Source organism: Eutrema salsugineum, unplaced genomic scaffold (assembly GCF_000478725.1).
Source record: "Eutrema salsugineum unplaced genomic scaffold, Eutsalg1_0 scaffold_19, whole genome shotgun sequence".
NCBI lineage: Eukaryota > Viridiplantae > Streptophyta > Magnoliopsida > Brassicales > Brassicaceae > Eutrema > Eutrema salsugineum.
In genome coordinates this window covers 2,534,472-2,555,647 of record NW_006256838.1, presented here as the reverse complement: position 1 = coordinate 2,555,647, position 21,176 = coordinate 2,534,472, and the positions used below count along the sequence as shown (strand labels likewise).

General features: G+C 37.5%; 6 protein-coding genes and 1 pseudogene across 6 annotated transcripts; 3 read left to right on the top strand and 4 right to left on the bottom strand.

Annotated features, from left to right (window-relative positions):
• Nucleotides 1–925: 925 nt before the first annotated feature.
• LOC18020008 (stomatal closure-related actin-binding protein 3) lies at nt 926–4,659 on the bottom strand. The gene is made up of 13 exons (XM_006402919.2): nt 4,384–4,659; nt 3,660–3,965; nt 3,411–3,539; nt 3,191–3,283; nt 2,921–3,067; nt 2,748–2,816; nt 2,589–2,672; nt 2,281–2,473; nt 2,080–2,196; nt 1,939–1,997; nt 1,724–1,855; nt 1,475–1,624; nt 926–1,335 (listed from the first exon to the last, which is right to left on the bottom strand). The coding sequence occupies exons 2-13, from the start codon at nt 3,942–3,944 to the stop codon at nt 1,309–1,311; spliced, it is 1,485 nt and encodes a 494-aa protein (XP_006402982.1). The 5' UTR covers nt 3,945–3,965; nt 4,384–4,659; the 3' UTR covers nt 926–1,308.
• A 2,247-nt stretch (nt 4,660–6,906) lies between these two features.
• On the top strand, nt 6,907–9,082 carry LOC18020006 (adenylylsulfatase HINT1). Its single transcript, XM_006402918.2, has 5 exons — nt 6,907–7,327; nt 7,858–7,915; nt 8,423–8,512; nt 8,646–8,763; nt 8,852–9,082. The coding sequence occupies exons 1-5, from the start codon at nt 7,218–7,220 to the stop codon at nt 8,917–8,919; spliced, it is 444 nt and encodes a 147-aa protein (XP_006402981.1). The 5' UTR covers nt 6,907–7,217; the 3' UTR covers nt 8,920–9,082.
• Nucleotides 9,083–9,190: 108 nt separating this feature from the next.
• LOC18020007 lies at nt 9,191–9,990 on the top strand. The gene has a single exon (XM_006402915.2). It carries the CDS (start codon nt 9,417–9,419, stop codon nt 9,744–9,746), a length of 330 nt encoding a protein of 109 aa, XP_006402978.1. The 5' UTR covers nt 9,191–9,416; the 3' UTR covers nt 9,747–9,990.
• Nucleotides 9,991–9,994: 4 nt separating this feature from the next.
• LOC18020005 (pre-rRNA-processing protein ESF2) lies at nt 9,995–13,396 on the bottom strand. Its single transcript, XM_006402917.2, has 10 exons — nt 13,027–13,396; nt 12,763–12,829; nt 12,133–12,240; nt 11,442–11,706; nt 11,290–11,353; nt 11,074–11,141; nt 10,893–10,982; nt 10,673–10,803; nt 10,295–10,444; nt 9,995–10,206 (listed from the first exon to the last, which is right to left on the bottom strand). The coding sequence occupies exons 2-10, from the start codon at nt 12,781–12,783 to the stop codon at nt 10,189–10,191; spliced, it is 915 nt and encodes a 304-aa protein (XP_006402980.2). The 5' UTR covers nt 12,784–12,829; nt 13,027–13,396; the 3' UTR covers nt 9,995–10,188.
• LOC18020004 (pentatricopeptide repeat-containing protein At3g56550) lies at nt 13,040–14,801 on the bottom strand. The gene has a single exon (XM_006402914.2). The coding sequence runs from the start codon at nt 14,792–14,794 to the stop codon at nt 13,055–13,057; it is 1,740 nt and encodes a 579-aa protein (XP_006402977.1). The 5' UTR covers nt 14,795–14,801; the 3' UTR covers nt 13,040–13,054.
• A 1,220-nt stretch (nt 14,802–16,021) lies between these two features.
• Nucleotides 16,022–16,896, bottom strand: LOC18020003 (annotated as a pseudogene).
• Nucleotides 16,897–18,467: 1,571 nt separating this feature from the next.
• Nucleotides 18,468–21,109, top strand: LOC18020002 (ribosomal lysine N-methyltransferase 3). The gene is made up of 5 exons (XM_024157094.1): nt 18,468–18,532; nt 18,647–19,019; nt 19,105–19,301; nt 19,903–20,212; nt 20,293–21,109. Exons 1-5 carry the CDS (start codon nt 18,522–18,524, stop codon nt 20,959–20,961), a joined length of 1,560 nt encoding a protein of 519 aa, XP_024012862.1. The 5' UTR covers nt 18,468–18,521; the 3' UTR covers nt 20,962–21,109.
• The last annotated feature ends 67 nt before the right edge of the window (nt 21,110–21,176 follow it).

Genomic DNA, 21,176 nt, shown 5'->3' with positions numbered 1-21,176 from the left:
CAGCCCGAAACCGAACCGAAATTTATCGGTTCTCAAATGGGTCCAAAAATTAATAACCGAAAGAACCGAACCCGGTCGGTTTTAACCCGGAACCGACCCGCCGAACCGAATGCCCAGGCCTATCATGTACAATGCCAATTCATTTCAACTCTTCTTCTTCAATCCGTTTACACGTGATCGCATACCTGTGCCTCCGCTTTGGATGGCATATGATCAGAGAATGGCTTTTTCATGTGCTCCTACATCAACTACTTGTTTGTTGTTCACAGTCACTCGTGTAAATCTGGATTGCATCATCATCAAGACATGTTGTCCTAATGCCTAAGAGTGGAGCACATTTGTGTTCAGTAATCGGTTACCGAGGAACCACAACACTTTCGAGCAGCTTGTTTTCTCCAATGGTGTCTTCTACTGTCTCACAAACACTGGATGCTTATCGATCTTTGACCCTTCTTTGAATTCCTGGACTGTTCTTCCCGGACTAGCTCCTAAACATCATGGAAGCAACGGATGCTTCATGGCAGAACACCAAGGAAAGATCTTTCTCATATACATGTACAACCACAAGAACCCAACAGTGCTTAAACTTGACCCTACAAGCTGTGAATGGACTGAGAGGAAAACACTGGGAGGCTTGACGATCTACGCAAGCGTGTTGTCTTCTGAATCAAGAGCCGAGCAGAAGCAGCCAAGTGGAATAAGGAACTGTTTGTGTCTCTCTGTGTTCCATGGATTCAAGAGGACTTGCGTATACTATAAGGTTGATGATGAGAGTATGATCTTCTTGAAGTGGAAAAAGTATGATCCTTATGCGAATATCTGGGTCATGCCACCACTCAACCTCCTTGATCTCCCTTTGTTTGATCAACTTCTCTAGTAATTGTTTGCAGAATTCTATTTCATAAAATAGTCAAACATATATTGATAATGGAAATGGGAATTTTCTCATAAGCTTGTAATAGTTACAAACAACTCTGGATTTCTGATATCACACTCATAAGCTGATAACAATGTTGCGTCCTAAATCAGAAAATCAAGCAAACAAACCAAACAAATCAGAAGTGCCAACCATATCAAACTGATGATCAGGCAAAAGAAAGAAACAACAAAAAAAAGTATGCTGCCTACAATAAAACTATGAAGCAACAATGGATGATCAGTGAGAAGCCAACTTTGCACCTTCCTTCCTTGAACCACACCACAGTGTGAAAGAGAAAAAAAAACAACACAACACACAGAACAACAAAATCCGGCGTCGGGAAAAAAATCAGGCGGTTGGTTAATGACAATGTCTTGCTCACCATTTGTTTAATCATCTGGCCCAAGCAGTGTAACCTGCAGATTTAAGCAAGCCTGTCATGTAAACCCCGTAGTTCTAAAACTGTATTAAAGTGCAAAACCACAGTAATTTTCAGAGTCTGATAATAGAGCAACTTAAACAGAAAGATTTCACATTCAGGATAGTTTTGCTTACATTGCAATCGAAAGCGTGTTTTCGAGCAAGGGCTATGGCTGCGTTACGTTCTTGTTCTGACTCAAATGTTAGTATGAAAGTTAGACTCTTTCTTGGTTGCCAGAATAACGCCTTGGCAGGAGCCTTGATATTGCCTCTAACTCCACAGAGCTGAATGATTTATACACCAAAAACCATATAAACTCAGTAAAAACATTTCGAAACTTCTTTCTTGTGAAAGAAACATATCAGGTCAGAATCTCTAGGTACCTGCATAGATGTCGAATATATTTCTCTCGCCTTTGTGATCCATCCTCGAGACAGCTTTATCCTCGTTTTTCCAACGGTAAAGACATGAGATCGAGATGCATAGTCTTGTCCATTCATCTGTGATATAATCACCTGAAGAAGAGTATGAAATGTCCAGAGCTTATTAGTATATGCAACTCTTTTCCCAAGAAAACCAGAAGAAAGTTATAACATACACTGAATTCACAATTAGATTTCCTCATCAGCGATTCTACGCGGGATTGCAAGCCAGAATCTGCAATGCAATGAGCAATTCATTTACTTCATTGTCCACTAAACAATATTTTGTATCGTCTATAGTTTTTATAATAACCAACCAGGATCAATTGGACCATCGGTTGAAACTGTGACTTTTTGTCCATTTGAAAGAATGTCTGCTTGTAAGATCCTTCCAACATCAAATGGTTCTGGAGCATATACTGATTGGTTGGCACCTAATAGAAAAGATATGAAATGCTCAAGCTAAACTTCATTTTACTAAAAACTAAATGATGAAGCTAACAGATAGGAGCAAATACCAGATATAGCTTCCCTTCGACTAGTTTCACATGCTGCACGGTACCACTGGATTGAACAGTTGGAAAGATCTATAGCGTTTTCTGGAGCATTTTCTGAGAAGACACGGATTCTTAAGCAAGAGCCGAGACTTTGTTTGCCTTCAAGAACAAATGGACAGGACTTGGATTCCTCGGCTCTCTTGATTATTGCTATCTTTGTTATGTTTGATGGTTGTTGTCAAAGGCAAGAACAAAAAAGTGAGTAAAGACCAAATTAACTGCAAATATGTTAAGAAACTAAATGCTGTGTTAATGCACAAAGAACATACCTCTTGATGGATTTTAATAGAATTCATATACTTCTCTTGGAGTCGATTTCTTAAACCATGAAGCTCATGTTGCATGCCCATCACCTACATCACAACAAAGGTTTATGAAGAGTTTTTGAACAGATAGAGTTAAAGTGCTATATAAAAGTGATGTAGCACCTTTGTTGGGTGATGCATACGTTTGATTTTCCTAGCTTCTTGAACCTCCTCGACCAATTTCTCCACATCCTAAGTAATGAAAACATTAAACTGATTATAAAATTAAAATGGTTACTATATATCACAGAAGAAATTAACAATCAAACTATGAAGCTAGAGTAGATGATACTAACCGGTCCCTGAGCTCTAGACGCTTCAGAAATCTGTTCCTGTTCTTCAAATGCCTCTCCAAGTCTAAGCACAACGGCTCTTGCAGTTTCGATCTCAGCACAAGCGAATGATTTTTCCTGGTTGACCAGTTTCTTTGCATCTTCTGAAGCCTGACATCATGAGACAAAACCATTAATCAGCTTCTTTTATGAGTCTTTCACAGTTAGAAAAGTAAGCAAGAGACAAATTCAGATGAGCAGAGGTATTCAATATTGGTGGGGGAAAAAGGAGACCTGCTTGAGGAAGTTTCCCAGTTTCTTCACTTCAAACTTTTCTTGAATTAGTTCACCTTCATTCTGAGTTAACTTGACAGCTAGAGCTTCTACCTGTTCACAACCATTACAATAAAACATTAATTTCACAAAAGCTACTTGAGAGAAAGTGGGATGACTTGAAGAGACTAGTTAAGAAACAATTTCTTGAAAAAATCTCATTAAAGAAATATATTTTAACCATGGAAATGGCTTTCTCCACATCTTCCTTGTTTTGCCCGTCCGTGCGTCCTCTCATGTATTCTAAAGCATCCCTTAGCTTCTTCAACATTACATGTCCCTCCAAAGAAGCCACCTCTCTTAATTTTGCCTAAATTTTTACATGAATTTCAACACAAAAACCAGAGGAAAAATGTTAATGTAAAACCAGAAAATAAATAAAAATTATACATAAAAATAAATCAAGAGCTTTGCAAAAAAAAAAAAAAACCTCATCAGCCAAACTAACAGCTGCAGCCAAATTCTTGTCAAATTTACTAGCGAGGTCACGGACTGATAGCCGCTTGTGCTGATCAGACAAGAGTTCGCTCTCTTTCTCGACGGTTTCTTTCACTGAAGGACCTTTTTCGTCTTCCTTTGGTTCCTCTATGATCTGATTATCAGGTCCTAATTTGTATGTTGGAAAATGATTAGAAGCAAAGCTCACATCTACTGATACTGTAAGACTTGATTCTGGTAATGTCCTTTCTTCGATTTCAGGACACACTTTCGTCATTTTTTGTTTCAGGATTTTTATCTGCTTTATATAACAACAACAAACCGCAAATCATTAGATTGATTCAATCCAAGAACATTCTCTTTTCACGAGATTATTCTATACAACAGAAAATGTACTAAGTTAAACAATAATGGATCAAATATTTGGAATTTGACAAAAGATTAATTTCTTTTATTGATCTGAATTGGAAGACAATTAGCTCTAGCTCACAGGTAAAAGGCTCAAGACATTACAGAGAAAATGCATTATACAATCGAACTAATTGAGAAAGAATTAGAGCATCAGAAGAAAATGGAAACCAGAAAGGATTTTTTTTATAAAAACAAATTTAAGAGTGCAGAATTACTTTACTCCTGCAACCAAACATACATCATGAGACACGACAAAACTCAGGGGAAATGCAAGTAGAATCAACTGGAAAAAAATACAAACTTACGGATAATATTCTGAAGACTCAGAAGCAGAGATTCTCAGGAAGAGAAAAGGAAATAGAGGAAGAAGAAGAAGAAGAAGAAGAAGAAGAATAAAGAAAATTGGGTCTCTCTCTCTCTAGTCTTCGTCGTTGGGCATCTTTTTTCTTTTTTAGCTTTTACAAAAGCGTCAAAGACGACAGGATAAATGGAAAATGCAGAGAAGAAAAAAGCAACACTTTTGTTCCTTTGAATCTTCTCTCTCTTTCTCTCTCTCTCTCTCTCTCTCTCTCTCTCTCTCTCTCTCTCTCTCTCTCTCTCTCTCTCTCTCTCTCTTTCTCTGTGTCTTTCACGCCATCATCGTTAGAAACTCAAAGAGTGCAAAAAAAAAGAAGAAACGATTATTTGTTGACAGTGTCCCGGTCTGGTCTATGTTTTGTTGGACGACGCGCTGTTACATGGCGTTTGAACCACACGAGTTGGCGCGAGTGTGATGAATCGTTGTGGTGGGCCCCGACCCATTGGCTCCATGGATTTTCATTTTCTTCCTTCTCCACTTTTTTTTTTAGGTTCCTTTTTTTCTTTTATTCACATTATTGATTTTGTGTTTCCTAGTTCGCTTTAGTTTGGATCTAATTATGATTCCTTAACCACCATTATTACTAATCGCCATTATTTTGCACCTTAAGCAAAGAATCTCATAAACAAAACTTTCAAATTCAAGTTGGCTTGAGTAGAGATGTAATGTTAGTGGATTTTATGTTTTTTGGGATTATTTCGTTTGATATATATGAATTAATAACCAAAAAGTAATATATATGCTAGTTAGTAGATTTTAATTCTTAAAAATGTTTTAGTTTTGTAAACGCTGATTTTTTATTCATAGAGAATGTAGATATATTTTTTCGAAAGTTACAAATACTTTTTCTATGTGTAATGTGTGTATACAAATCAGATAACGAATTCCGGACAAACAATGGATATTTGTGTCAAATTCTTCTATAACTTCCAATGTTTAACATGTAAAATCCATAATTAAATTTAGAAAAACTCAGTGTCTTTTCTAACCAAGATGAAAAGCACATCTAAAATTAGAAATACTATTATACAATCGAAAAATATAGAGTAACGAACATTATTGCAAAATATTTTGGAGAGTGGTGAGACGCTTTTTAACATTTGGCGTGTAGTCATGAGTACTACATTTGGTGGAATCTATGTATTAGTTGAAAGGTCAAACTCAATTAGTTTCCCCTAAAAAGACTCCGTTAACATCACGACTTATATAATAACTAAATTAATGGAAGTTCGATTTACATTCATTTTCTTATGTCTCTATCCCAACATCTAAAGTTAACCAATATTTAAAATGAGCTTTATTTCACTAAATCGTGTGGCATATCAACTGATAATCTACGCTGTGACATAGCAACGACTTCTACGCAGACTGTGCTAATGATTTTGCTAAAATTTGCCTATCTACTTTGGTATTACGATCTAATCAATGAAACAATTGGTTAGGTTGATAGTTATCTATTTCGTGGTCCATTGGTTTATTAATTATAGAACTCATCACCACATATTATCATGTTTAGACAAAAACAAAAAACAAAACAATTGGACAATATCATTAAAGACCATGCAGTAGAGTGGGGGCTATCTAGAATCAATAAAGACTTTAATTTTAAGGAATTTCCTTAATTAAATTCCAAAATAAAAATACATATGTAGTTAGTAATGTAATATTCTATCTTCACTAAAGTGTCAAAAAGGCTAAGCAGAGCATGTGATATTCTGGTCACGTTAACATGAATAGACGGTTCAGACATCATAATCTCACTTTTACTTTCTGTTTGTGGTATAACAAGAGAAGAGAGTACTATGATGAAAGACGCATTTGACTTTAATTAGATATCTATCAATTTAGTTCTAAATTAATCTTGTAAGCTGTAAAGTAGTATTTCTTACTTAATTAATAGATAATAAATCTATTTTTGTGCCTTAATAATGTGTTGTCATCTATGACTATAATTAGCTCTAAGCATTAAGCATTATGTATGGGGTCCATGGAATCCCATGAGCTCCTCTTACCAAACCTACTCGCCATCATTTTTTCTTTCTCACCTCTTTGTCTTTCTTTTGTTGGCTTTTACTTATTGTCTACGAAGACCATTTAGTTTTCTTTCTCTAATCTAATCTATAGTAAATAGTTTAACGATTATTTATCTTGATTGTACAAGAATTCCATCTGTGATTAAGATTGTTGTAGAAATTTTCTTCATTCTTTTTCATACGTTGGATCGGTTAGTTTGTAGCATCGATGATATTGGCAAGATCCAAAAGATCGGTGCTATACAACTGAAATTGGTTGGGTTGAGCAAATGGGGAAAAATATTTGGTGAAGATTCAAGTCTCTGTGATATAGAACTACTTAACTACGCAAACATCATTTACTATGATATAGAGATCATCACTTTAACTTTTTGCATATTCATATTGTATAAATCCCACTATATAAGACTTAAGCAAGATATTAAAATGAAAATACTAATTTTGTAAAAAAAACTAAATTAATGTATTATGCTTAAGGAACAACTGAAATAGTGCTTTAAGCATAATGTATTATTATACTTTATGTAGTTAAGTATAAAGTTATAAATGTTTGGTGGGCTTTAGGGCAGTAGAAGCACACGCAGAAGCTATAGCACAAGCAGTAGCACTTCAACTTAATCAAAAACGAGTTACAGACAACGGTGTATGACGTGTCAGGTTATCATTGGTTGAGAGAAACAGATTGGCGGGATGAAGTGGTTGCAGCGTCAATGGATGCTATAAAGAAATTTAGGGTTTTTAAGGGCTCATGAGCCACCGTGTTGCGATTCTCTCTTCTCATTTCTCATCCGTCTCCGCCGTCATGGCTTCCGAGAAAGAGGCTGCTCTCGCCGCCACTCCTTCCGATTCTCCGACCATGTAAGTCTTTCATTCCTCTGTTTCGATCTGCGTTTTCTCTTCTCTTCTTCCTTCTTCTTCTGATTAAAACTGCGATTTTGGGGATGAAATTTTTTAACGATAGAGAAAAGTTCGAATTTTTGATTTTTTTTTTGAAATATGTGGCCATTTGGGTCTATCTCTATAGCATTGCGGTTCTTCGAATGTAACGTTGAAATTGATTTGCTTCAATGGAGGAATTGCTATTTTTAGTCGAAACTTGTGAATCAACAAGATTCATAATCTTCAGGCAAAGCAGCTATGTAAGTTTTCGCAGTACTCTGTGATCTTCTTCCGGAACACTTCGTGTTAGCTAATGTAATGATGGATGAGTACAGTGGAAATATTTTTGATGGATTTGACTAATTGTCGTTTTGTGCATAGAAGAGTGAAACAGTTGCACAAGTCATAGAGATTCTCTCTGCTTTTTTCATAATTTCGTTTTCTTCTTTTGAGAATTATGATCTTTTGTTGGAAGACATGAATTGTTTTGTTTATGTCGGAACATGCAGATTTGACAAGATCATCAGCAAAGAAATTCCATCCACTGTGGTTTATGAGGATGACAAGGTACTGTTAATTCTACAACCTTTTCTTATATGTTCTCCCTTGTGTTGCAATAGTCTAATTCAGTGATACTCTTAAAGTATCCATTCAAAGCAGCACTGTGAAAATGGGACATTAAGTATTTCTATGCTATTCGTTTCACGTTCAATATGGTCTCTTCTTCATGACTGTTATATAGTTCAGCAAATCTCCCAGGTGTAGATTTTTCACTTCTACTGCAGCCTTAAGGATCAGTAATAGATTGCCTCTTAAGTATCTTGTGTCTTGTTAATATCCGTGTACCCAGCTTATTCTCAGCATTTGGATCTTGTATCTTCTATATAGTCTTTGGATTTTACGCTGTTTAAGTTTCTTTGTCATAATTGCAATTTTTTGGGATGAATTTATTAGCTTTAACAACCAAAACTAGTCTCTTAATATTTCACCACTAAAAAGTTTCAGTAGTTGTACATACTTCGTTATCACTGTTCCTGGTAGTTTTTCTCCACACTCATTTGCATGATTTTCCAGGTCTTAGCTTTTAGGGACATAACGCCTCAGGGTCCCATTCACATCCTCCTCATTCCAAAAGTAAAGGATGGCTTAACTGGCCTCTCTAAGGTACCTAATTCACTTACACTTCTCGAAGTTGAACACTCAAACAAATCGAGACAGAAGCTAAAAACGTTGAGAATTGTTAGGCTTGATCTCATTAAGAATCGTAAGCTAATAAGGTATTGACATGATACTGCAGGCTGAGGAGAGGCACATCGATATCTTAGGCCGCCTTCTCTACACTGCCAAGCTTGTAGCGAAACAAGAAGGCCTAGATGACGGTTTCAGAATTGTTATCAATGATGGTCCACAAGGCTGTATGTATTATATAGCTCTACTACTTGAATTAGCATATTCACCTTCACCAACACAAAACAAAGGTCACGTTCTTGTGGGTTTTTACAGGTCAATCGGTGTATCACATTCATGTTCATCTCATTGGGGGACGCCAAATGAACTGGCCTCCTGGCTAAAAATATCATCTACAAGTGATTGTTGTCGTGGTCATAACAGGGACGGTCATAGTTTGCTATCGTCTTCTTCTGTCTTTATAAATAAAAAGCTTGGGACATAACTTTATGATTGTTATGCAAAACCTTGTTTTATATTATGAAGATTGACTTTTTTTCTTGGATCTTGTGATTTTTGTTTTTAATTAATGTTAACTTTTAAAACACTCGATGGTAAGAAAGCTTGAACCTTTCAGGTAAGAAAGCTTGAACCTTTCAGAGAGCCATCTTTGACCAGAGACACATGAATTGACCTAGTAAACAATTCACTACGTGTTGATGACCATCTGCACATAATATTAATTATATAAAAGCTTGGTAGCGGTCACGTATTTGCTGTTTTTATACGTCTATGTAGACCTTCTCGTTGCCTGAAATTAAAGATTTGGAATTGTTTCTTCACCAGAATCAATCTCTCATCTTATAATCTTTTTACGGAAAGTTAGTTTGCAATCTGATTCATGGCGGAGGCGAAACCGAGGACGAGTTTGACCGGCAGTAGCAGCAGAGAGTCGTTCAAGAGCAAGAATCCGTTTAGCCGTATGATGAAAGACGAAGATGAAAGCAAAAACAAGACAGGATTGTCGATGAGGAAGTCGTGGTCCACGGACTCGCTTGGTCTGCTCAGTAACAGCAACCGGTTGGGGAAGACGTGCGTTTGTGCTCCAACAAAGCACGAAGGGTCGTTCCGTTGCAGGCTTCACCGTTCATCGGCCACCAGCCAAGGTGCAGCTACTACGCAACTTCATCTCCCAAAGCCCTTGCTTTCTTCTAGTCGTCTCGACGACTAACAGTCTCTTGCGTTGTTCACATAAATCAATATGGTGCTGTCGTGGTTGTATTGAAGATTGTTCTTGCAGTCTTGCGTAATTCACAAGAACTAATATGGTAACTTATCGGTGAGATTTTGAAATATTGTTCTTTTTCTTGGGCTGGTTTGGTTTGACCATGTGCTAATTTATTTGGGAGGCCTGCAATTCGCAGTACTGTATTTCCTGACAAGAGTATCCTTCTAATATTTGTTATGACAAAGAAAACAAAAGAATCAAGGTTTGGTTAATTCACTCATTAGTACAAAAATGGTAGAAGTTTTTTCTTTGTTGACATACATAAACTTTGAGTTTCTCATAACAAAGACAAATAGGAAGCAATCTCAAAACATTGTCAAATGAACATTGCCAACATTCAAGCGTTGATCAAACCGCAGTATCTTCACATGCCTCCTATTAATCTTTAAGAACCGCCGAATACCTAAAATTAGGGGAAAAGATAAGACAACTTTGAATACAAAATAAAGACAACATTATTCTTTCAAAAAATAAGATAAAAGAGGACTGACCGATGCTAGGACATCCGTGGAGAGCCCAGGTTTGCTCTGAGATGTCTCATTTTTAATAGATTTCTTCTGTCTAAACTGTCGAATCGCCCTAGGCGGGAAGACTGGTGCTGCTTCAGCATTGCTACCCGATTCTTCCTGAATCTTCCGCTTCTGCCCACCGCAAAATACAAAACCAAACATCAAGTAAGACTAGTGAGATTTCCAGAGGGAGAAAAAAAGAAATATAATTCCTCCAAACAGGAGTATAACATTAATTTTATGGAATTAGAGTGTAAAAAGAGACCACAGAGCTACAAATTTTCTCAGGCAAGCAAACATCGACCACATATGAAAAAGAGTTTTTTTTTTTTTTTAATTTACAATAATTGAAAGAGTCACCTTCTTCATTCGTTCATCTATCTCGGTCATGGCTCGCGACTTCTCTACTTTCGATAGATAAAAGTCCTTCTCTCTCTTAGCAGCAGAAAGAACCATATTTAATTTCTGTTCCCGGATTGCACTTTTGTATGCTGCAAACAGCAACCCTTTGTAGATTAGATATCATATAAAGGTAAATGGTCAATGACGTTGAGCAGAGAAACTGTGCAGTAAACATTACCGATTTCTTCAGTAAGATCATCCCATTTAAATTTGGTCAAGTATTTGATGTTCCAAATATCATAGTAAATAGCTGACTTCTTTTTTCCCCCTAAGAAAAGAAGACAGCCCACATTAATAAACATTTAAGCTTAAGATTTAATCTATTGACTATGGATACTGATATGATTCATTAGGAATACCGATTTGCTCGCCATTTAGCATCTCTGCGACCCTTTTAGCTACTCTTTTCTTACCAAACTCCACCCACCTACAGTTAATTAACATAAGAAAAACCTTGTTAGCAATACAAAGAAGAACCTAGATGATCACATTGGACAATTGTTTTGAAGTTCTATATGGATATCATAAGTCGAAAATTACAATCAGGTGAGAAAAAACTGTATCTTTAAACGTACCCTTCAGAGAAAAGTTGCCCACGGAATCCACCAGCCCGCTTACGGTGCACTTGTGCTTCAGGATCTGAATAGAAATCGATGAATGCATCAGCCAAATTCAAATATAGAAGCACATATTGATATGAACAAGGACCCAAAAGGATAAACCTGACCTTCAGGTGCAAGATAAATCCTTCCGATTTCTCCAAATTGAGAGAGAATCTGGCGAAGTCGAACGTGATCCATGTGTGGTGGGATGCGACTTAGGTAGCAAACTCCTCGATTGTCAGCCTTAGCAGCTTCCTTTAGCAACCTCTCTTTCAACTTCTTCTTTTTTCTATCAGCCTTTTGACTCTTCAGTCTTTCCTTGGACTCCTCCTCCTCGGATATTCCATTCACAACCTCGTGAGATTCCTCGCTCTGCATCGTCTTCAATAGCTTCAGAAACAAGGGGGCAAAACCATTACTAAAAGAAGCAAACTTTATGTACAGTAGTGAAAGAAAAAAAAAATCTTCAAGTCAATTACAAGGCTATGCACCTACAATGCACCAATTGCATGAATGTGTAGACTTTTCATTCGTGACATGCAGATGAAAGGGATCCTAAACCTAGACAACGAAAATAGCAAATTTTAATTGCTGAACTTTATAATCGTTTTTCTACAGATGAAAACGAATCTCTTTGCGATTCAATTCAAAAACCATAGACCATATTCCAAATCCATTAAAAGTGCAACAAGCAGACCCAATGGACTGTTGTTTGATGTAAATTGAGAGACTGGAAGTAGAAGGAAACTGGAGAGAAATCATAACGAAACAAGAGCAATCCTTTCTTAGATTCTGAAAGAAATAAGCAAAACTTACCGTAGAAAAGAAGAAGAAGAAGCTAGTGACGTCGGCGACTGGTTCCCTCGGTTCGGACGAAGAAAGAAGACAGACGAATTTCCTCTCGGTCGCTTTGTTAGGGTTTCGCTAAAGAAAAATTGTCAAAATCTTTCTTTTTAAAAACCGGTTTTTCCGTATCCGGTTATCAATATTCGGTAAGAAAGTATGAACCGGTCTATCACTATCTCAACAAGTATTTTGAGAATCGGATTGCTATGAATTGCTGAAATGAAATTCACGATTTTGTTAGGTTGAATGGATATGAGTTTGACCCTTGTTAAAATTAAAAATATTATTCGTTTTCATTACATTATCGACATAGATTTATTAAGATGAAACGGTTGAAAAGAAAAATGGAAATTTTGACTTTAGAATCTATGTGGACTATCTGTAAATCGAGCTAAACTAATATCAGACTGTCTGATCCATCTATACTGAGACATCTCGCAGGATCTTCCTCACAGTTTCAATTTTGGAGACTGTTGCAGCCACCAATGCGTGAAATGCCATGGGAGACATTCACACGAGAGACAACTTTTTTTTTTTTTTGGGTTCAACTACGAGAGACAGCTACACATGAGAAATGTTAATGTATTAGCAATATGATACCTGTGTCAATGATGGTCGCATCTCCTGTCTCTCTCACTTTTTCTTTATGTAACCCATGGTGATAATCCTGTAAAAGAGGAGGAAGGGTCGTATTAGCAAAGAGACAGAAAACAGAACAAATACAAACTATTACAGAAACCACACTGAATCAGCTAACTTACTAAACAAAAGACCAAGAGAGTAAAACACGCGAGTAAACTATTAATTAGCCTTAGGCACTTGAATCTATTAACACCAAGAGAGTAAAACAAGCGAATGTCAGACCTTTTTAGGCTGATCGAGAACATTGTCGTCACCAATAGTCGTTGCAAGAACAGAGACCACCTGCAAAGTGATGAAACCGAACTCTGTCCCTTACAATAATATCCCGACCGAATGCTTTTGATACACATTTTGTAAACGAATGACAATCTCTGCAAACTCTAAGATTCTTTGTGATCCGGAGAGTTGTTCCTGAAGGAGTTGTCATCAATCCATATGCAATGGCCAATTTTTCACTGTGAAATGCAGAATTTAAACAACGATCAGAGAAAGCTGGACATGTTATGTTTGAGTCCTCTGGATTGTAGCCAGCTAGTATGGCGCGACGGACTACTTCCTGCAGTTGTGAGTAAATTAGTGCAGAATCCAGGTGCATTTTGTCATCGACGACAAATTTGTGAACTTGATCGCCAATCTCAATCCAGCTCCAGCCTGGTATTGTCCGTAAATCATGGCTTCTTATTAGCTTTCTCATGCTAGCAAAACCTTGAGCATCATTCGCTGCAGAATATAGAGAAGTCATAAGCACATAATCCCCTGCATTGAAAGCCTCGAGCTGCACCAATTTCTTCATGGCTACTTCTCCTAATTCCAAATTCATATGGATTTTGCAAGAGCCAAGCAGGGTTCTCCACAACACAGGATCCTCATGACAAGCAGAGGTATGTATCATCTCGAGCGCCTTGTCGAGCTGACCTGCACGTCCATAAAGATCCACCATGCATCCATAGTGTTTAACGCTGGGGCTCAAATGGAACTGTGAACCCATCATCTGGAAATGCTCAACTCCTTCTTTGACTAGACCTTGATGACTGCAACCTAACAACAATCCGAGGAATGTAATGGCATTGGGTTTAACCCCGGAAGTCACCATCTTTCTGAAGAAGGAGATGGCCTCGACGCCGTGACCATGAACTCCATACCCAACAATCATTGAGTTCCAAGTTAACACATCTCTCTTGCGCATCCCGTTGAAGACACTAACAGCGTTTTCAAGGCTACCACTTTTAGCATACATATCGATAAGAGCATTACTCACGTAGACACTGTTCTCACATCCAATGCCACAGGCGATCCTGTGTAGCAAAACCCCCATATTCAAAGCGCTAACGTGAGCACAAGATGATAACAGAGCGACGAGCGTGTAAGCGTCGATGCAAACGCCTTCGTCTTCCATTCTCTTCTGCATACTCAACGCCTGGTGGTGTAAACCAGCATGAGAAAGGCAAGAGATCATGGCGTTCCAAGAGACCAAGTCTCTCACAGGCATTTCGTCGAACACTTTGGAGGCAGTGTCGATTTTTCCGTTCGCAGAGTAACAACGAACAAGGCTGGTGGAAACAATGGCATCGTCGGGGAAACCAGATCGGATGATCGATCCGTGGAGCTCAAGACATTTCGGAATCGAGCGGAGCCTCTCGCATGCTTTGAGAGCGAAGCTGAAAGTGAAGATATCGGGGCGTGATAAGGAAGAGAGAAGCATTCGATTGTAGAAGAGAAGCGAAGAGAGAGGAGAGGAGGATACAGAGAAGCCACGGACAAGGGAGTTCCAAGCGGTCGTCGATAGATCAGAATCGAAACGGTGGAAGAGAAGCAGAGCGTAAGACAGAGAACCGGTGACGGAGATGGCGCAGAAGCGGAGGAGATGGTTGAAGATGGAAGGATGATGTTGGAGACCATTGATGACGACATGAGAATGGATCTTACGGAGCTTGTTCATGCTGTTGCAGCCTTGTAGCATTCTCACTATCACTCTCGCTTTCTCGCACATCGTCCGTCTCTCCCACGCAAAAAAAAAAAAAAACAATTTTTGAATTTTCTGGTGAAATCTTGTTTGATAAATGATTTACACATGTATATTTGACAATTTAAAAAAGCCATTTTAAAAAAAAAAAACAGACAATATTCATCAACTCTCTCTATCAAGTAAACAATAATTTTGGGTATTGTTTAGTTGTATTCTCTTTCCTAAGCCTAGAATTTTTGGTTATAGAGTTTTGATTATAAAGTCATGCAGCAATATCCATGAAGAGATTGGTTATAGAGTCTTGACTCATTCATGAGAAGCATTGAAACTCGGGCAGCAATTTCCGTGAAGAGAAGACTGTTTTTTGCAAGCTTAAAATTATAAAACAAGAAAAAGATGTTGAATAAATTGATTTAGAAATATGTAATCCGGAGTTTATTATCAAGGCATGAAAAGCAACTATAAACTGCTAACTAATACATAAGGCAGTTAGAAAGCCATTACGAGTATATCTCTTCTGTTTTTCTTCTACAGCTAACCTAAATGATCTTCATAGATCATAGTCATCCATTAGAGCAAGAAAACCCTGAACATGATCATACTCCAGTAGATCATCAATATCGTCTGGGATCTCAAGAGAGTCGAGTTGCTCACATAACTCTGGGGTTTGCCGAAACTGAGGTTGATGCGGTTGATGATACCCAACAGTATCAAGAGAGTGTGGTTGATAACAAGCTATGGCATGAGGCTGAGATTGATGTGCGTCCAATGGGGGTGCGTCCTAAAACTGCAGTTGATGCGGTTGCAAATACTCGTTAATATCAATAGGCTGTGATTGATGTGAGTCCAGTGGGGTGCGTCCCAAAACTGCAGTTGATGCGGGTGCAGATACTCATTAATATCAAGAGGCTGTGGTTGATGTGAGTCCAGTGGGGGTGCCCAAAGATATGGTTGCAAATACTCATTAATATCAAGAGGCTGCGGTTGATGTGGTTGAAGATACACAATTGCATGAGACTGAGATTGATGTGAGTCTAGTGGAGGTGGCCAAAGCTGCGGTTCATGCGGTTGTTGATACTCATTAATATCAAGAGGTTGTGGTTGATGCGGTTGATGATACTCATTAGTATCAAGAAGTTGCGGTTGATGATACACAATGCCATGAGGCTGACATTGATGTGAGTCCAGTGTAGTTGGCCAAAACTGCGGTTGATACGATTGCTGATACTCATTAATATCAAGAGGCTGCAGTTAGTGCAGTTGATGATGCCCAATATCAAGAGGCTGCTCAACATCCTCTTTTAATGCTTCAACGCCTTCTTCTTTCTTCTTCTTTTTCGTCACTGGAGTCTGATAAATCTTATACAGAGCGTAACCCACCTGTATACACAAACCAAAACAGAACAAGATTAACAAGATACTAGGAAATTCATGTATAATCTGAATAACTTGCAACCCAAGTAATCATATACATACCGTCATGTTATCGTCAGAAGAAGACGGATCAAGCCAGTATTCCTTTATTAACCAATTTGTTTTTACGCCGTTTGGTTGTCTCCCGGTATAGTAAACGAGTGACGCTTTGTTGCCAACAACACCGTTTCCAGCCTTAAACTTCGTGGCAGTTCCTGTTGCATGCCAGTATCCTCCATTGTCGCTACGATTCTGTCTTTTTCCACCTTTATGCATATTTGTCCTCTCTGATACGAAGAACCATTCCGTAAGATTACCCTTCTCGTATTCCGCTGTTTCCAATCAAAAGAAGAGAGCCATTCACACACACAAACGAAGAAAAACAAATTGAATTATATATGATCAAAGAAAGAAATCTCTGGTGGAGACAAACCTGAGAGCCGTTGTGGATTTGACTCGTAGATGTTCACGTGATGAACGGGCCATGAGCTTGCTCTGCTTTTCGAGAAGGGTTCCAAGTAATGCAAGACGAGTTCTTCGTCGGTTGGTGAAAACCTAAAACCTGGCCGGCAAACGTGATCACGAGGAGACAAGTAACTTGGGGCCGAAGAAGAAGAAGATGGCATGTCTGGGTCGTGTTTTAGTGACTGTGGTTGCGTTTGCGGTTCCGGCGAGCATTTTTCTTTGCCTTTGTTTCTCTGATCAGGCACCATCACTACAGAGTGGTTCACAGTGTCAAGCTTAGTCTGAGGGGAGGAACAATAAACAGACAAGAACCAAGCACAAAGCTTATCTTAGTTAGAAATCAAGAAACCAGCTACGAATGAAACCAGTAATCTGGAACGATCTCTCTTATATTGATGAGGACGACGTTTTAAGCTTAGTGAAGGAGGAGGATAAGCAACTTTTGATTTATATTTATAGTGATGGTAAATACCGTGTGAATGGATATGATTTTTAATCTTGTTAAAGTTTTAAAAATATATTCATTTCATTACATTATCAATAAATGTAGATTTATCTCAGATAATATTGTTGAGAAAGATAGCATCGGTTACAAATAGAAATGGAAATTTTGGACTTTAAAATTTTATTTAACTTTAAAATTTATTATTATTGTTACAGTTGAATAAACATAAATTAAAAATCGTTTTCCTAAGAAAACCAGGAAATTTTGTTTTTGCTGCCTAAACTGCTTTTAAATATGCTATAAAGTAATAATAATAAATTTATTAAGTTAAATAATAATATGATTTTAAATTCTAAAAATATAAAATCTGTTAAGTTGAATGGATATGAAATTTACCTTAGTTTCAATTATATATATATATATATATTGGCTTTCATTACATTATTAAAAAAATGAAGATTTAATAAGATTATCTTGATACTATTGTTGGAAAAAGAAAGAAACGGTGGAAAAAATAGGAAATTTTGGTCTTTATAACTTTATTTAATTTATTATTATTACTTTATAGCATATTTAAAAACAGTTTAGTCAAAAAACAAATATAATGCCCTAGTTTAGATTAAAAATATATTGGCTTTCATTACATTATCTAAAAATTGAGGATTTATTAAGGCTTATCTTGGATAATATTGTTGGAAAAGAAAGAAGCAATGGAAAAGAAAAATGGAAATTTTGATCTTTCAAATTTTGTTTAACCTAACAGATTTTCGATAAAAAAAAAAACTTAACATATTTTTATTATTATTTTAGTTAGAGTTGAATAAACATAAAATTGAAATTCGCTCTTCTATAAAACTAAGAAAACAAATATTATGCTGAATAAACTGGTTTTGGATATGCTATATTGTTATATAGTGGTCAACACAAACTTTAATTATTTATGATTTGTTTGAGACAAACTTTATTCTGTAGTGTTAAGTATTGGCAATGTGTTTAATTAATATCGTTGTTTTAGGAAACAATTACAAAAAAAAAACATACAGTATGCTTAATGCCTATTTCTATAATTAATACTTTGCTTTTTAAAGTTGGATGTAAAATAGAACTCTTTACGACTCTTCTTTATCAAGTTGGATGTAATTATAATATTTACTTAGTTAGAGGTTTGACCTAATTAAGTGATTGCATTATATGTCCTCTTATCTGCCTGCATATCATCATTAAGGTCGTCACAAGATTAGATGGATTATTCAATTTTTCACATATGTAATGCGTGGTTACTGGTTGGTTAATGTTTGTAAGGGTATTTTCGTCAATATACATAGATGATACGTAGCATAAACCCTTTAATCATCTGACGCCGTCGAAGTGCCTCTAATCGGACGTTGTTTTTCTCCGGCAAATCCACTCTTGGAGAAAGCATCATTCATGGCCACGAGGTTTTCTCTCTCACTCTTTCAAGCTTCTTTCTTCTGTTGATGAATCGAAACAACTTTGATTGCAGTGTCGAATAATTTCGACCTTTGTGTCTCTCTCTCTCTCATTGTCGCCAGGAGGTTAAGAGCATTCAAGAGATGGATGAAAGCTAACGGAGTTGATTGCAGCGACGCTCTCAATCTCGTCGACGACCACAACGACGGTGTCTCTGTGAGAGCGTTCTGCGATTTGAAGGAAGGAGATGTCGTTGCCAATATATCGAAGACAGCTTGTCTCACCATTAAAACTAGTGGGGCTCGTGAGATTATCGAATCCGCTGATTTAGATGGAAGTCTAGGTCTCTCCGTGGCTCTTATGTACGAGAGAAGCTTGGGTGAAGAATCCCCTTGGGCTGGTTATCTCCAGATTCTTCCTGTTCAAGAGGATTTGCCTCTAGTTTGGTCCCTTGATGACTTGGATTCTCTCTTATCTGGAACTGAGCTTCATAAGGTTTTTGCTATAGATATTCAATTTTATTGTTTGATGGAATTTAGTTGAAATTCACTACTCATCAGTTTGATTTTTTTGTAGGCAGGTGGTGAAGGAAGATCATGGTCTTATATATGAGGATTGGAAAGAAAGCATTGTGCCACTTAGCTCTTCACTGCCTTCGAATGTTGACCCTGATTCGTTTGGGATCAAAGAGTATCTTGCGGCTAAGAGTCTAATTGCTTCAAGGTCTTTCCAGATTGATGACTACCATGGATCCGGGATGGTTCCTCTTGCAGATCTGTAAGTTGACCTTAGACTACATTAGCCTTGCTAAGCTAATATGTATCATCCAAAGAAAGTTGTTGAGATTGAGGCCAAACATATTACCCTTACACATGGTGGAAAACTCATTCCAGAGACAGTAAACCAGAGAAATGCTTTCATGTATCACCTACTTTTGTTATGCCTAGTTATCGGACTAGAACTAATCTTGGGTTTTGTCTTGTGCCACATTTGCTTATTTATGTTGTCCTCAGAAGATTTACTCTCTGCAATACGTTAAAGGTATCTTTGGGTTCAGTATCTTCAGTTAGACTGAGTGTGTTATAGGTAAGAGGACAATGATCGCAGATAATAATCTATGTATTAGGCAATCAAAGTGCTAATTTTGTAACAGTATGGTATATGGTTGCAGCATCTCAGATATTTACATGAAAATGTGCTTTTTCCGATTTTCAGTTTTTGTCATATGTGGGAGAAACGTGATCCTCAAAAATTGTTTTTTTTTTGTTGGACTTGATCTCATTCTAGCATGCTCGGTTAATTTTCTGACGAAAAACTTGATGTTTTACTCATTGATTGTCCACTCTTCTGAATCTTGCCTGTTTACCCTTTATTGCAGCTTCAATCATAAAACTGGGGCGGAAGACATCCACTTCACCGCTGAATCATCTCACAGTGAATCCGATACTGAAGCTGATGAAACTGACAACGTTGATGCTGTAACTGAGGCCACTGATGAAGACGAGCCTTCCAGTAAAAGTTCTTCCTCGCGTGAGCAATCTTTTGAGGAAGTTCCTGGTGAAATAACTGATGAGGAAGCCAAAGAAGAAGAAGAAGAAGAAGAAGAGGAAGAAAACTCTTCAATGTTGCAAGACGATCTATCCGGGTTAAAAATGATTATGGTGAAGAATGTTCCGGCTGGAGCCGAGGTACATATGCTTAATTTTGTTTTCGAAGTCTGTTATAATCATCTTTTACTTGCATTGATGTCATAAAATCTCTTTTGTAGGTATTCAACACATACGGTTTGATGGGTAACGCAGCTTTACTACACAGGTACGGATTTACAGAGCCTGACAATCCTTACGACATAGTAAACATAGATCTTGAATTAGTAACCGAATGGAGCACATCCTCATTCACAAGCCGGTACACTCGAGCGAGACTCGCTTTGTGGAGAAAACTAGGCTACGCAGGATGCGAGAGCCAAAACTCAGAATATTTCGAGGTTTCTACAACCGGAGAACCCCAATCCGAGCTCCTGATCCTCCTCTATATACTGCTCTTACCAGAAGACACATACAATAAACTCGATCTAGCTATATCCACAGCAGGAGATTGTCTGTCTAAAGAAGTAAGAGAGATCACAGTTGGGAAACACAAGTTCATGTTCGGACAAAGTGGTGGCGGAGATGTTCTTCTCACGGATGGTGTTTGTGAAGCGCTTCTTGCTATTGTGGATAAGCGAGAGAGTTTATATGGAACAGTAAGTTCTTTGGAAGATGACATTGTTGGGCTTAAAGCTTGTTGTGTTCCGAGAGACAGGAGATTATATCATTCGCTTGTGTTGCGTGTGAGTGAGAGGAAGATGCTGGAGAAGCTTAGGAGCTACATTCGTAATAGGGTCGATGGATTTTCCGGTGGAAAACGCCGGAAGAAGATGATTCCTAAATCCTAGCACACCCTTAATTTGCTTTTTATAACTTTCAATTTTTTCAGTCCCTTACTTTCGAATTGTTTCTAGAGACATTGGATTTCATCTTTTAAGGAGAATCGAATCGAGGCACATTTGATCAATTCTCTTTATTCTGTTTATAGAACTTTTTTAAGATAAAAACAAGTAAAGGTGACGAGTTCTGTCGTGAGTATATTGAGTAATCATCCGACGGAAGC